Below are 16,173 nucleotides of genomic sequence, written 5' to 3' on the forward strand. Positions count from 1 at the left end.
GGACATAAACAACAACCTTTATATGTCATTGTACCAGTGTACTTTACAAACAGTGATAAAAAATTTAAATTAGAGATAATAGTTTTGTTTGATATTTACCGCAGTTTGGGGATTCATTTATGGTGCCAAAATCTCTTTTTTACTTTACTGTAGGCTACCGAAAGGCTTAATAGGTAGTCTAATAATGTCACATTTAGTACTTTATTAGTTAGATATAAAATGAGTAAAAAAAACCAAGAAAGAAGTGTGTGCATTACGTGATCCTTTTTTGACCAGTTTTAAAGTTTTCTGCTCCTGAAATCCACCCTTCTGCTGGGATCAGTATAATCCTGATCCTGGATCAAAGGCATCAAAGTTTTGAACAAAACATTTCATCCAGATCAAAACCAAGATTGGATTCTGTGATCTAATCTGATGTCACAATCCTTATTTTCCTTTTTGAACGACCCATTTTCAAGATTTGATCCAATCCGACACAGGCCAAATCTGATCAGATTACTTTTTGAACTGGCTCCTGGAATATGATTCACAACATGAAGACCAACAGTGTATGTGGAGACTCAAACCCCAACCCCAATGTGCACATGATTTCACAACCATTGACATTGATGGGGAGTTGGTCTCAGCTTCTCTAGCAGCTTGCACTCACCTGCGAAAATACTGGAACAAGGATGCAGGGATTTTCTCCAATTCAGTCACAAGACAAGAGCATCAGTGATGCAGCGATACTCCTCCCAAAAGTCTTCAATGGGGTTCATATCTGGCCTGGCCAGTCAAATTCTTCCACACCAGACTCACTAATGACATTCCATAACAGTGGCACACAGAGTAGCTCTCTTTCTAGTAAACATATTTGTCTAATAAGCTCGCATGACTGTATGTTTGACTTTACACACCTACTCATTGGCGTGGCTGAACTAGCCAAACCTGTTAATTGGGCGCATCTACATCATTTCTGAACACTTGATCACTTCATTAAATGAACACCATTCAAAACGTTCTTTTGGTTTCATTTAATGAGAAATTAAAGGATGACTTTTAGTAACTATAAGTAGCATTTATACTGATCAGGCATTACATTATGACCGGTGAAGTGAATAACACCGATTATCTCTTCATCACGGGTCATGGGTGGCCAAGGCTCATTGATGCACGTGGGGAGCAAAGGCTGGCCTGTGTGGAGCAATCAAACAGACGAGCTACTGGAGCTCAAATAGCTCAAGAAGTTAATGCTGGTTCTGATAGAAAGGTGTCAGAATACACAGTGCATTGCAGTTTGTTGCGTATGGAGCGTACCACCTACCTAAGCATTGTTGCAGACCATGTACACCCTTTCATTGAAACGGCATTCCCTGGTGGCTGTGGCTCTTTCAGCAGGATAATGTGCCCTGACACAAAGCAAAAATGGTTCAGGAATGGTTTGAGGAGCACGAGTTTGAGGTGTTGACTTGGCCTCCAAATTCCCCAGATCTCAATCCAATCGAGCATCTGTGGGATGTGCTGAACAAACAAGTCATATCCATGGAGGCCCCACCTTACAACTTACAGGACTTAAAGGATCTGCTGCTAACATCTTGGTGCCAGATACCACATCACACCTTCAGGGTTCTAGTGGAGTCCATGCCTCGATGGGTCAGGGCTGTTTTGACAGCAAAAGGGGGACCAACACAATATTAGGACATAATCATAATGTTATGCCTGATCAGTGTATATTCAAATATTAATAATTATAGAATTAAAACCTAAAAATGTATTCTAATAATTAATCACCAATTAGAAACTTGATTCATGTGTTAGTAAGTAAAATCTTACTGTTTTTAAATTACAAGTTTTACATCTACAATAAATAAACATGCTGGAATATTGACATATTTACATCATACAATTAAAATACCAAATGCAACTTATAAGAAAAGCTTTATTTATCTTTAAAGGTTCAGGTTTTATAACTTACAAGAGAAACTGTGGCACACGTGATGCGCACAGATTAATTTACAAAACTAATGCAAAAACTGTACAGTATGTACATGTGAAAAACAAAAATACAGTTGGTTAATATGTAACAAATCTTACCACAGGCATTAGTATTATATCATACAAGTGTCTCATACCTATATATAAAAAAAAAACTTGATACAAACCCTCTAGTAATCCTATATGAGCAGCTCCTGTACAGGAAACTACCAGTGCAACTATGAATAATACTCTTTATATTTTAGCAAATCTTAAACATGAGACTGATCAAGTGCAACAGTCATTGCTGTAAATGCCGCTTCTGTAATCCACAGCGCCAACAGTTTCTAAACCAAGCAATAGCAAACAGTGGTCTGAAGTTTCTGATAGGTTAGACGATAACTATGCCCAGGTTAAGACTCAAATCAAGCAAAACAAAATGAACCTAGCAGAAATTCTTTTGGTCAATAACATTTAGACAAATACGAGCGAGTGTGCAATGTAAGGAGCCACATCAATAAGGTCAGCTGACTGTAGGCCAATATAATGCACGTTTACAGATCCCAGCCAGTATAATACAATACAATTTAAAAAAAAGCAAACTGTGATGCACTGCATCACAGCAAGACAACGAAAACTAATTAGTGTCAATAATTCCTGTTAAAAAGTATAAGGTCTGTTTTTTTAGCCTTATACTTTTTTTTAGTATAATTATTATGCTTCTTTTTGGCCCAAACTCACTGAATTTGAACATGCAAACAGCACTAGAATGTGTTACTAGTACCAAGTGACATGTCTTTTCTAAAAGGTTGCACACAACCTAAATGGGAAGTGGTTGTACATAAGAATGAGATGAACACAGACATTGACCATTATGAAAGAGTCTCTCTCTCTTGCTCAACAGGGGGCACTGTGTTAATGACCGTCCGCACCGTGTCAAGGACAGTCTGCTGTAACAGCGCCCACTAGCTGTAAAGAGGACTGACTGCAACAACAGATGGGTTCCTTGACTAATACGGTGCGCGTGTGTGGTGGCCGTCAGAGTCAGTTTTTGAATGCTCCACAGTGGCTGGCTCTGCAGATAAACTCCTTCAGCATGTTGCCGTCGATCTGCCAGAACGCAGCTGTCTGCGTGACCTCGGTCAAGTGGTTCACACAGAATTTAAAACAGAACTCCTCTAGATCCTTCATATGAAAGAAAGCATGAATGTGTAATTATGAGGGACTGGACAAGCGAACAAAAACAATCAAGATCACCATCTATGATTATCATTAGCTTACAGTATTGATGTTCTGGATTACCTTGCATAAACATTTCACTTTTTGATTAATTGCAAAAAAAACAAGCTAAGAAAATGAGACGAGAAGAGGTAATAGTCTAGTAAACCAGGTGTTTGCTAAGTGCTCTAGTAAGCCAGGCCTCCAGGACGGTTTTGTGTTACCTCAGCATCATATCTGATGGCAGCAGACAGCAGAGAGAAGGCGTTCTCCACCGTGATGCCTCTCTTTATGATATGCTGGCACAACTTCTTCAGCCTGTTTTCACAGTATGACGTTGCCAGATCCAGTAACCCTGTGACAGACAGCCAAATCCATTTTTTTTCAATGGGTACAACAAATGCTTTGACCTTTCTGAATTCTGCATTGTTTTAAAACATGCATTATGACTGAAATTGTGAAATTCCAAATATTTTTGGTTGTTACAAGTTACAGTGCATACAAAAATATACAGAAGCATACAGCGCTAGATGAGATGACTAATACTTGAAGTCGGCATGAAACGCCAGCCGACATATTAGCCTTGTGAAATGGCATCAGGAATTAAACAAATATAGGGCGGGACTGGGAATTTGATTGGATCGTAGTAATTTGGGCATTGCTAACTAAACAGAGGCAGAATTGATTAAAAAAAAAAGTGCACAGATAAATCATTTATAATAAACATTGCAACATTCAGCAAAAAATTAAAGAAGAATGGTCAATTTTGATTTCATGGTGACTAATATTTTATTATCATGGTTATATTATTGTTAATAATAAATAATTATTATGTATTGTTGTAAATAATTATATTGTAAGTGATAATACTACATAATTAGTTATTATTTACAATAATATAATTATTAAAAACAATATTATAATAATAATGATAAAATATTATATAATAAATAACACTTAGGATTATCATTATTTACAATAATATAATTATTTGCAATAACTACATCAATAATAATTAGTTAAGAATGAAAGTAAATAATTAGTAGTTATTATTATTATTAATAAATAATTATTATTGATGTATTATTGCAAATAAGAAACAAATTATATTTGCTGTATTATTGTTATTGTAAACAATTGTGAAAAAATACTACTAGAAACTTACTACAAATAAATAATAATAATAACAACAACAACTCACCCAAGTATCATTATTAATTATTATTACGATTAGATTTGTTAATATTAAATTGTTAATGCATCATTAATATGTTCATTTATGTCATATTCTAGTGATCTATATTTCAAAAAAACAATAGTGTGAATGGAAAGTGCACTGCAACTTGGCAGCAAAAATGGACCAAAATGAGACGGGTCCACTGTAAGGCCAAGGAAAGGCCTGGGTTTTTCCATCTTGTTTAGTTTTGGTCCATTTAAAGGGGTGTTAACCCCTCCCCCAAAAGAGAGGCTATTGGTTTCTTTTACTCGTCTATGAGCTTGCCGGAGTATTTTTCCGTAAACCGGGTCTGAAAATGGAGCAGAACCCACCGATGGCATCCTCAGGAGGAAGATCTACACTGTCAGTGTAGAGGAACTCCAGGAAAGAGCGGTACACTGGGTAAGAGAACTGGTCGATCTCGATCACCTCCTTCATATCCTCATTCCAGTGTGACTGAAACATTGATCTGAAGTGCTCGCACCTGAAACGAGGAGTCACAAATTAAAGCATTAAAGGGGAGAAAGTGACCGTTGAGGCTCTTGAATGTACCAATTATTAGTGAGGTCCTCACCTGATTTTGAGAACAGCTTTATGTACATGGATGTACTTCCCGTCGATGCTGAATTTGAGGTCAGAGGTCTCTGGATTGTCAAACTCTTTTTTAAGTGACTGGGCCACAGTCAGGAAATCATCATGCTCTGACAACAAATACAGCACAGTTATGTAACAGCAGCGATTGTTTTCTGCAGAATCTCTCGGTTTTAATACATAGCATCAGTATGAAATACTGTAAATGCAGCCAAAGGGAACTAAACGGAGCAATGATGGATGGATGCCAACACAAACTCACCCATGGCAAGCAGCCGCCACATCACAGAGGGTGTGGCGAAGCAGGCGAAGACGTCGTCCGTGCTGGTGAAGTGCGTGAGGTGCGGCAGCACGATGGGCTGTCCGCGGCACTGCCCCCACATGTACACCTGACCGCTCTGGGTCTTTGCCGCAGAGGTGTGTGTGGAGTGACAGGCGGCGATCTCCACAATCCTGGTGCAGGGAAAAGGCGGAGTCAAAATAGCAGGAAGCAATGGAGGAGGCCAAGGTGGAGGAGAGACACAAAAGAGAAAGAACCAAGGGAAGGGGAGGGAGACATCAGTCAGATTCTTAAACAAGTCTTATTCTCTCAACATTAGATATTACTGGGTTGTTAGTTCCATTATTACGCATCTAATTTTAGCAGAGATAGCTGCTGTGACCCCACAGAGAGGGTACGAGAGAGCTACTCCTTATACTGCACTCAAAACAGGATGACTTCCAGGAAGCTCCCACCAGCCCAACAGGAAATCTCCCTGGGATGCAACAATTCAGAGCAACAATGGCACTGACTAAATGCAGCTTTCACCAACATCATGAGCTCTTTACTGTGATGTCAATTAACTATGCTCCTTATCATGAGCCGCCAACCTAGACAGAATTTAAAGGCATCATTTTAAGGTGTGCTTTTCGCACAAAGTCTACTCCTAGCAGTGGGGATTTATGCTGAATTTTACAGCAGGGAAGGCAACAGCACACAAAATGGCAGACAGAGTGAAGAGAAATGTCGACTACAAATATATTTCAGTCAATGCTAAAGTACGGATAAGTACAAAAAGTATGATAAAATATTGACTATTTCACCCAATATTTTGAGTGATGTATATTATTGTGCTTGAGACTAGAGTGTCACGTTGTTAGCTTAGCAAAATGCTAATGTCAAATTCTTCTAAAATCAAATAGGTGCATGTGTGATGTGCAGGAGTAACCATTAGGGGGAAGCCAAAATCAGTCATAGGACCCATGTAGGTTAGGATTCTACGCTATATATTACAGGCAGTTGATTGTGTTTCATGTTATTTATATACTATTATTAGCCTGACAAGCCAGACCTAAATCAAGATGTTGGGTCTGGGAACACACCACTGGCAGGGCTCAATCCAAGGGGCGGGATAAACGGTTGTCTTTCAAATTCCCTCTGCACGCAATAGGATAGCACTACAACCAACCAGAGCAATGAAGAAGGTGAAGCGGAGCTAGTTGATAGATTAAACTTTCACTGTATCTGGTTGGCAAAACTCAGAACACATCTTCCTTTCTTACAAATGACCTCAGTGCCGTTCTTTGTTCTTTTCTCAAAGAAAAGCTAAACAACAAGTCTTCCAGAGTCGCGGCCAAAGCTTTTTTGTTTACAAGTAGCACGCCACAACTCTGCCGTCATTATGTTAAGCCCGCCCATCGACTCTATACACGATGTAATTGGCCTGACCAGAGTTTGTTTTTTCCAGCTCGCAAGCCAACAGAGAGTTGCTAGACTACCCTGGCTGCAAATTAGATTTGCTGCCACTAGGGTGTGTCTAGATTTCTAGGCTATACTATTATAATATTGATTAATTAGCTTTTATTTTTATATTTGATTTAATTTTTTTAGTTGTAGTAATTGTCATTTTTTTTTTTTTTTTTTGCATTTGGGTAATTTTAGTACTTCAAATTAAAGTCATTTTATTTCAGTTAGTTGTCAAGGCAACATTTCTTCATTAAAGGGTAACTAAACCCCTGCTCAGAGCTTAACTCCACCCACTGGCAATTTTCAAAAAATGCTGGAAAAGTGGGCAGAGCCCGGCGGACACAGAGGGGACGAACCGAGGGCGGGGCTGAGCGGAGGGCGTGCACCTGAGACCCGCAGGGACGGGTTGATTGACAGCTGTCAGACTCGCGAGTCGCAAAGATGGAGAATGACTGGAGTGACGCCAGCTTTGCAACAGAGCGGTCATTCTCCTACCTTCACCTGAAGTGGAGGAGGGTGGATTGTCTGTAGACACAGACCCGAGCCTTATCAATGCGAGCCGCTGCTCAAACTGCGTTAACTCCCGATGCCGACGATGCTAGTGAAGCAGCCGCGCAAGAGAACTGACCTAATCTATCTGCGTCCGCGGCAACCGCTTGCGTGTCAGGGTTTGAAAGCGCGTCTCATGTATGAAAATTATCTGTACACATGACGGGCGGCAATAAAATCGCAAGAAAAGCCTGACGTGTACTGACAACTTCATTATTTAACCGTATTTTCTTCAATACAATGTTAAAGCAAGTGTCAAGTGAGTTTCATTCATAATGTTTCCACTTCATGTAATATGACAGTTCATACTGGAGTAAAGCCGTTCTCATCATGTGATTGGGGGAAACATTTCTGAGGGCGTGGTGAGCTCGTGCTAGGGGCGCGGATTGTGAGCCGTTGGAGGTACCATCCTACGTCACGATGTACCACAACGTCCAATAGGAAAATTCAACTGCAGTAGCCACCGTTCAACCTTAAGAGGGCAGCACTTTGGCGGTTTTACACCATATTTTATAGAATTAAAACACTTTATACTCAAATGTCAAAACATTTACTCGAATCAATGAACAGCATTAATAAAGCCCCAGTATTACAGATCATTAACTAAAAAAAGTTGGTTTAGGGTTTAGTTACCCTTTAAAAAAAAAAAAAACAGTTTAAGGTTTTTAGTTTAAGGTATAGTTCACCCAAAAAGGAAATGGCCCCATTGACTTCTACAGTATTTTTTATTTGTGTTAAGCAGAAGAAAGAGATGATGGTGAATAAACAGAATTAATTTACATTTTTGGGTGAACTATCCAATTACGATACTGTTTTGGAAGTCAGTGAGTAGTAGGAATGGTATTTTTTTTGTTTTTGTTTTTTTTTTAACCCTCAAAAATTCCCAAACCTAATTACCTTTCTTTCTCAGTCATGACCTGCACAGGGCTGAGCTGGTTGCTCTTGTTGCCGGTGCCCAGCTGGCCATAAGTGTTTGCGCCCCATGCATACAGCAGGCCCTCATCAGTCAGTGCTAGGGAATGAGCGTAACCTGACGCAATCTGTAAAAGTGACACAAAATCACATATTTTTTAACCCACTTACATTTTTAAATGTCTGTATAGTCACATGGGTTGGGTTAAAAAACTAAATGCTTGCTTTGCTGTTGCCAATTCTGTGAAAATCCAGTAAGTTTTAGTGTTTTTTAAAGAAGTCTCTTATGCTGCGTTCACACCAAACGCAAATAGAGCGTCAGGAGCGAGTAATTTCAATGTTAAAGCTGTAGTCTACGATGTTGAAAATCAGTCGAGAAAGCCTGAATTTAAAAAAAAACTCATCCCGCCCCTCCACACGCACACCCCTCCCCTCTGTGCTACCTGATCCCTCCCACCGGGAAACGACCTGAACAACGTCACTCAGTCAAGCAGGAGTAAACATTGGAACAGAGATGTTGATAGCTCAAAGGCACACGTTTGAGTTCACGCCCACGCAAGATTAGCAACACATGCAATGTTCTATCGGCTCGAACAGAAAACCGCTAACGTTAGGCCTATTGAAATAGTCAAGCACTTCAAGAAATATAATTACTTTGACCCGTGATAGGCGATGCTAAACGGCTAACATTCCAATGCCGACCGGCAGCATGATCATGTTGTCATGCTGATAAAAAGCTATTTATGTAATACACCACACCATAAAAGTATAAATAAATGTTTACCCGCTCAACAAATAATCAGCGTCGGTTTTAAGTCCAAAGGTTTCTCTGAAGCTTCCTCCAACGGGCAACGGTGGACCCTATATTGATTCGGCTTTGAGTCCGGCGTTCTTCACATTTATTTTAAATATCTGCTCTTTCCTCAATTGACTTTCTCTTTATTCCAACCTTGACTGTTGGGGCGAGCAGGGGCCGCTTGCCGCTGTCTGTTTGTTGGTTTTTCTCCATTGCTGAGTTGACGCTGCCTACTTGCCAGCAAAATTTCATGTCGCAGGAGGGGGCGGGGTGGGGTGCGGTCGGGGGGAAACGCGAGTGGAGCAGGGATTGGATGAGAGCAGTTAACCAATGTAAGCTGTCCGGCCGAACAGCTTACATTGGTCAATTTCTCTGCGGGTGTACACCCAATAGAGTGAATGGATTTTTTTCATTCTTTTTTCTCTTCATATTGTTAGGATTGTACTGTAGAACCATAACCAGCGTCTAAACGAGATTATTAATAATGAACAATCTTTGAAATCGTAGACCATAGCTTTAAGTCAATGGAAAGGCGCGTTGACGCGTGTCTGGAGGTCCTGCGGCTTGTTAGACGGGTTTCACGCGGAACGATGGACGCGAATTTGACGCAAATTGAGCGTCTTGCACGAATGGTGCTTTTTGTGCATTCACGCGTTTGAAGCGAATTCGCGTATGACGCCCGAGTTGAAAAATTTTAACTTTGGCGTCAATTCGCGCCACGTTAACCAATCAGGAGCCTGCTTGCTGCTGTCCCATGGTGAAGTGACGTGATGAGAAACCTTGCATAATTAAAAAATACTACTATTGTGTCACAAAAGGTAGTTTTAAGACTTTTTCAGGTGAGAATGTAGTTGTTTAAAGCTCAAATCGGTGGTTTATTTATAGAAAGCGCCTATTAAAAAAAAATTAATCTTGTTTTTTTGGAGTTGTGAGATCCAGGCGATCACCGGGCGCTCAGCACTCATTAATCCCGGCGAGAGCAGCCTTTCCTCGGCTAGTCCTTCTGACGTTTGCCGCTGGCTCTGATGTCCTGTAGTGGTTCGTCTTGTGTGGATCTAACGGGCGATCTTTGGTGTCATGAATCTATAATTTGTTGTCTGCCAAATCGTTTTCACTGAGGGCAAAGAGAAATTTCATAACTTTCTTTTTTAAGGATATTTAAATATACATGCAGTGAAGATAATGTAGAAGTTGCCTGGACCACATTTGTGTGGCTATTAACATTTAATATATATTTTTTATGACAAATGAAAAGAGGCAGAGTGGTGTTTTATGACATATTTCTCCTGGAGCGCCTTGAACGCGCATCTATTTCGCTTTAATTTCAAAATGGATTCAAAATGATCAAGCATCCAAATAAATGCGATAGACGCGATTTTGACGCTCTATTCGCGTTTGGTATGAACGCAGCATTATGCTCACAAAGGCTCTTTGATCAAAAGTACAGTAAAACAAAAGTAATATTGTGAAATATTACAAATTTAAATAGCCGTTTTCTATTTTAATATATTTTAAAATGCAATTTATTAATGTGATGCAAAGCTGAATTTTCAGCATCATTACTCCAGTCTTCAGTGTCACACCTTCAGAAATCATCCTAATTTGCTGCTCAAGAAACATTTCTGACCCCTAAACCCAAACTTTTGAACAGTAGTGTATATTAGCATGTTACATTTACAGCTAACAATCTGTGTAAAAACGTAGATCTTCTGGTCCGTACCTGCAGCACACAGAGACCTTGTAATGCAATCAGACGACACGGAGTCAGCTGGTTCCCATTGTTGCCCAACCCCAGCTGGCCATTACCATTGTAACCCCAGCCATAAACCTGAAACACACACAGATTTCAACACTAACAAGCAAATGACATGCACGCATACTAAATAGTCAATAACCAATGTTAAGCATGTTTTAAGGCCTTACAAAAACAATAATGCAGGAAAGGTTAATTTCATCCCTTACCTCACCATTATCCGCCACAGCCATGGATGAAGTCTGTCCACAGGCTATACTGACCATCACTTTATTCTGCAGGCAGTTGGACACCTTACGGGGCGTTGGCTGGTTGGCGGTGGACCCTGAACCCACCTGACCACAGTTGTTGTAGCCCCATGCAAACACCTAGGACGACTTATAATTAGCCAACTGTGGTTAAGTCATAAAAACGCCTGACTGGCTGTCTATGAACATGGCTGCCAAAGTTTTTGAGTGAACTACACAAAATACTCTTTCACTATACATCCAGAAGATTTAATGAGGCTGAATATTAATTAATACAGACAAACACACAGTGTTACACCCAAGCTGATCTTGGTAGTTCCACTGAGAACAAAAGCCCTCACAGCTTAGCGAAAAAGGTCACATGCTCCTCATTACAGCGAGCACGATGAGGCCAAGCAGCTAACTGTAGTTGCTAAACAGATGGGGAGAGAGCAGAGTAGAGGGTTTCGTCAAACCTAAATCCACCTAATACCCTTTAATATGTAACCTACATATTTAACCCACTGCTGGAGTGTTTCGAAAAAGACTGAAAAAATTGTTATATGCAAAATAAAACGGAAGGATTTTGCTTGGATTATGGGATTAGCATGTGACAGTGCAAAGTTAAGATATTACTATATTCTGAATCTGTTTGATTAGCCGATGCCGCTAGATTCGCAGCATGTCACCAGTTTAATCCTAATCGACATGGCTGTGCATCAATAGGTTGATCTGGGAATTTCATGTGTATGGTTTTAATAATGTTCGGTAACATTCAATTTTATTTCCTGGTATTTTACATTATTCTGAACTTGTCAACCTCATTAATCAACCATCATACACACATCTTGTCCTATGGATGGGTCACAATGGCTGACTAATTGATATTAGGTAAAATCTGCACTCTCTTATGCATAGAAAACCCATTTCTGACATATAAAAATGGATTTACCAAAGCATTATTTGACATAAAAAGTAATAATTAAGAAATCATTTTAAATTACGAGATACTATGTCATAATTATGAAATAAAAAGTTGCAATTGAGATGTCATACTTATTACCTTTTGCTATAATTTATAGTTTATCATCTCAGAATTATGATATGTCTCACCATTTCAGCTTTTTAAACATACTTTCAACATTTTATCTAATAATTGCAATGTTTTAAGTTATAATTTTGACTTTAAACTTAGAATTAGTACTTAGTACCTCAACATTTTACATTTTTAAGTCATAAAAAAAATGATATGTCAAATCATGCTTTGGTAAATTGAAGGGGGTGGATTCTGAAATCCACTGCTACTTCAATATACATATGTACCCTAATTAGTGATTTATAATCAAGTTATTAATCAATATTTATCCTTCTGAAATATCAAATGACGAATGATTTCTTGAAGCTTATAAGATTTACGTAGTTATACAATTATATGTCTGTTAAATAGAATTTGCTCTCTCCATGCATTTACCTAATTATTATTATTTATATTTATTATATATATATATATATATATATATATATATATATATAAGAAAATAATGGTGAATCTTGTTCATGTCCAAGGATGTCTGTACCTCTTACCGAGAGTAAGAACATGCTATCAGTATGTTTTGAGAAAGTTTCTGGTCAGAGCTAAAGCCCGACCAACTCCAACCTTGAAGAAGCTGTGTATCGGTATATGTGCGCTAGTCTTCCTTGTTGCAGAACCGTATTGGTGAGATGAACATCTGGCGTCTAGACATACAGTCTTGTGACCTCGGAGGGCCGCTCTGGGTGTCATCTGGTTAATCAATGGAGATATGCTTCTGTCTATCAGTTCACGTGAGGAAATGTTCTATGTATCTATTCCTTAGCCAATCAAAACCATTCAACCTGAAGCGACGATGTAATTTAAGGTATAATTGTATGCATGCAGAATGGCCTACAACCTCCTTGTGAGTGTTGAAGCTGGCTTCTGCTGAAGAAACTGCAAACTATTCTTGACTAAAATGTTCTTCTATTTATTATAATTCTGACTCCGGGTCTTCATTCATCAGGTCTAGTCTTTAACTGTAAATTCCCCAACAAAATAATCTTTAAATCTTATCACAATTTCCACTTTTGATGTCAATATGATTTACCAAAGCACTTTTTTTTTTAACTTATGTGGTAGAAATGGGCTTCCATACTCATGCGGTTCCCAAAACTCACCTCACCCTCATGGGTCAGAGCCAAAGAGTGGTGAGAACCACAGGCCACCTCTGTCACCCTCTTGTTCTGCAGGTTAGCAGACACCAGAACAGGAGACACACCTTGATTGGTCGTCCCATTGCCCAACTGACTGTATCCATTATGCCCCCATGCATACAACTCCCCCTCTGTAAGAAGACGAAAGGACTTTGAATGAGACAACAGTATAAACACACACCCATTATTACTGTGGTTAAATATTTAGATAGAACTATAATGCAACCATGTTACTTGACAACTTTATTCGGAGATGATGATTTCACATTATGCCTTCTCTATAACTCGATTTAAACTTGTACTCACCTTCTGTGGCCAGCAGAACATGAGGACCACTGCCATAGCTCAAACTGACCAGCTTCTTCCCACTCAGACAGTCCAGCTTTTTAGGAACAATGGTGCTCTGACTGTCTCCAGTGCCCAGACAGTTACTGCAGTTCACACCCAACACGTACACCTGTGCCAGGACATTCAGATTAGTATTCATATAAAAAGGTACAGAAGACCTTTGTGAACTTTTATTCCATTACTACAATCTACCGAAACGGGTAATGTAAGCTTACACCACCAAGACCCACACAGATACTATCAGTTTCTTCATCAGCTTACTTCGTCATTGTGGGTGATGTAGATGGCCTCATTAGCAGATACTCCAAAGATGCATGCCTGTCGTATGGAGGTGAGCTCCTGTGCACTCAAGAGGGTGAAGAGAGGCCACTTACTCACATCCACCATGGCAACACTCCTTTTTAAAGTGCAGGGGACAGGCTTTGGAGACGTGAAGACACCTGAAGATGCCCAGCTGCTGTGCGTGCCTTCGAGACTGGACACAAATGTTTAATGTCAGGGATTCATAGGGATATAACGGCACTGGCACTATTGCATCAGCACAACTTTGTTTCATTATTGCTGAATTTGCTGCATTACCACTGATACTGAATCAACATTGAACTGACTTAAGTGGAATAATGACACTATGGTCTACTGTAAAGCTGCTCATAGCTGAATTAAATTCATTTCATAATTAATTAAAACTTAGTTATTGAACTGAATCAGCAATGAACCGACTTGAACTGAATAATAACACTTATCTTCTGCTTTACAGCTAATTCTGAATTTGTCTCAGGTTTGATCATTGACTGTGTAATATTTCTGTTTAAGCGGCTTTGAAACAATATGCATTGCATAAGGCGCTATATAATAAAGGTGGTTGACTTAAAAGTCCCAATTAAATCACCTTTTAGTTTTTTAGTTGCACGGAAATAGTTCTGAGGCATAACATGGATTTTTTAAAATTAATTAAATATTTTCTCCAGGCACTTTTTGCAAGTCACCCTCCCAGGATAAAACAGAGGTTAATTGCCAGAAGGATGACAGAAGATCCCTGCACAAGTCCAGCTCTTATACCACTATAACACCACAGTTCATACACTTACACAATTTATGTATTCTGTGTGTGAAAGCACAGAACTGATGGGCGATACAGCCTATTTGTCTGTTGCTTTGTCTCTAAAACACTTCGGCACAGTCGTTTATAACGACGATACAGCTGCAAAACTCACTAGCTAGCGTTACAGCTTTCATTGTATGCCACTTTTACAGCTGATGAGGGAACAGTCCCAACCAAGTAGCAAAATGCATTGAACCAAAACAAACTGCGGAGAGCTCTATCTTCTTGTGTTTAATGTGCCTGTGAAAGGAATCGCTAAATCGGCAGTGTTGGTTTAAACGCGTCTTCGTGCAGGCTCGCGTTACTGTATCATGTACGAGCAAAGCTCGGTTAGCCTGACAGCTACAGCATCGCTCCATCATGGACATGAGGTGGACTCAGACTACAGACAAACGGTTTTCATTGAGTCAACGCAGCAAAACCTACCTAATTATTACAGGACGTTGAGAGCATGTAATTAGCGAGTTATCCAGTCCAGCGCCTCTAGAAGTGCTCTCAGGCGGCAGCGCCAGCAGTCAGTGTGCCCACGGAAGCGCGCTCACGTCAGCGAGGAAACAAACGCACTTGTTTCCTGATCACTGTTGCCACGGTTGCGTGAACGACCGTTAAACTGTCCAATCACAGACTACTTGTAAGTCACTCCTACATCACAGATTGGCAAATAAGAGTAGGCGGGAGACAAAGTGGGCGATACTTGATGGAATAAGAATGAATTAACCCTATGGGGTATGGGGCTCTTCGTTTTTAGGGGTTGCATTGGTTTTCTTCCCGGTCATAAGTGACCGGACACCTAACAATTAAACTTCCTCCACCCCAGTAATACCAATGCAATTTATGTTTCTTCAATAATATTTTTTCTTTTTAATTTTGCATTTTGAGATGATTTGATGGTGTTTTTTTATATTTATGCAATAATTATTGTCTATTTTTGCCAATGAAAATTCTGCAAACGTTTTTATTTTTTATTTTATTATTGCAGTATTTCAGGTGAAAATAGAGACTAGGCCTTCAAAATAAATTTGTTTTATTTTGGCAGAAGGCAGATTAGCACCCTCTTTTGGAATTATTTAAGAAATCGTGCAACCATGTGTGTAATCAGGTCTCTATGGAGAATTCCCTAGTTCTGTTTTGAACACATTTAATGATTTTTTTTTTATGGATTTGAATATATTAAAAAAAATCTCAAAGACTATTTATTATAAAGTTTTAGATATTTTTTGTTTTGTTAGAAATATTGATTTTTTTCTGTGAATTTGTGTTTTTGCAGATTTCCCATTCATTTCCTATGGTGTCATTTTTGACCGAAGAGCACAAGTGGGAGTATTTTTTTACAACCACTTAGCATGCTTGAATCATGCCCTCATGCCCTTTTTTGTGTGTTCACATACCTAATGCTAGAAAAGTCACCAAGTTTCATATCATTTCAATGAGGCAGTGATTTTTAAAAATTCCAAATGTGGTTCATAGGTTCAGTTTTTCATAGGTGTGTGTGTGTGTGTGTGTGTATAAGTGTGCGTGTATGAGTGGATGTGTCAATATCACACTCTTGATGT

At 39.3% G+C, this 16,173-nt stretch overlaps 1 protein-coding gene across 1 annotated transcript; it reads right to left on the reverse strand.

The window, feature by feature from the left end:
- Positions 1–1,900: 1,900 nt before the first annotated feature.
- rcbtb1 (regulator of chromosome condensation (RCC1) and BTB (POZ) domain containing protein 1) lies at positions 1,901–15,193 on the reverse strand. Its single transcript, XM_079813398.1, has 12 exons — positions 15,047–15,193; positions 13,780–13,993; positions 13,477–13,627; positions 13,135–13,301; positions 10,924–11,082; positions 10,682–10,789; positions 8,151–8,293; positions 5,241–5,431; positions 4,962–5,088; positions 4,720–4,871; positions 3,396–3,526; positions 1,901–3,138 (listed from the first exon to the last, which is right to left on the reverse strand). Exons 2-12 carry the CDS (start codon positions 13,903–13,905, stop codon positions 2,998–3,000), a joined length of 1,596 nt encoding a protein of 531 aa, XP_079669524.1. The 5' UTR covers positions 13,906–13,993; positions 15,047–15,193; the 3' UTR covers positions 1,901–2,997.
- Positions 15,194–16,173: the final 980 nt, after the last annotated feature.

This window comes from Gobio gobio (assembly GCF_949357685.1).
Source record: "Gobio gobio genome assembly, chromosome: 3".
Classification (NCBI taxonomy): Eukaryota; Metazoa; Chordata; class Actinopteri; order Cypriniformes; family Gobionidae; genus Gobio; species Gobio gobio.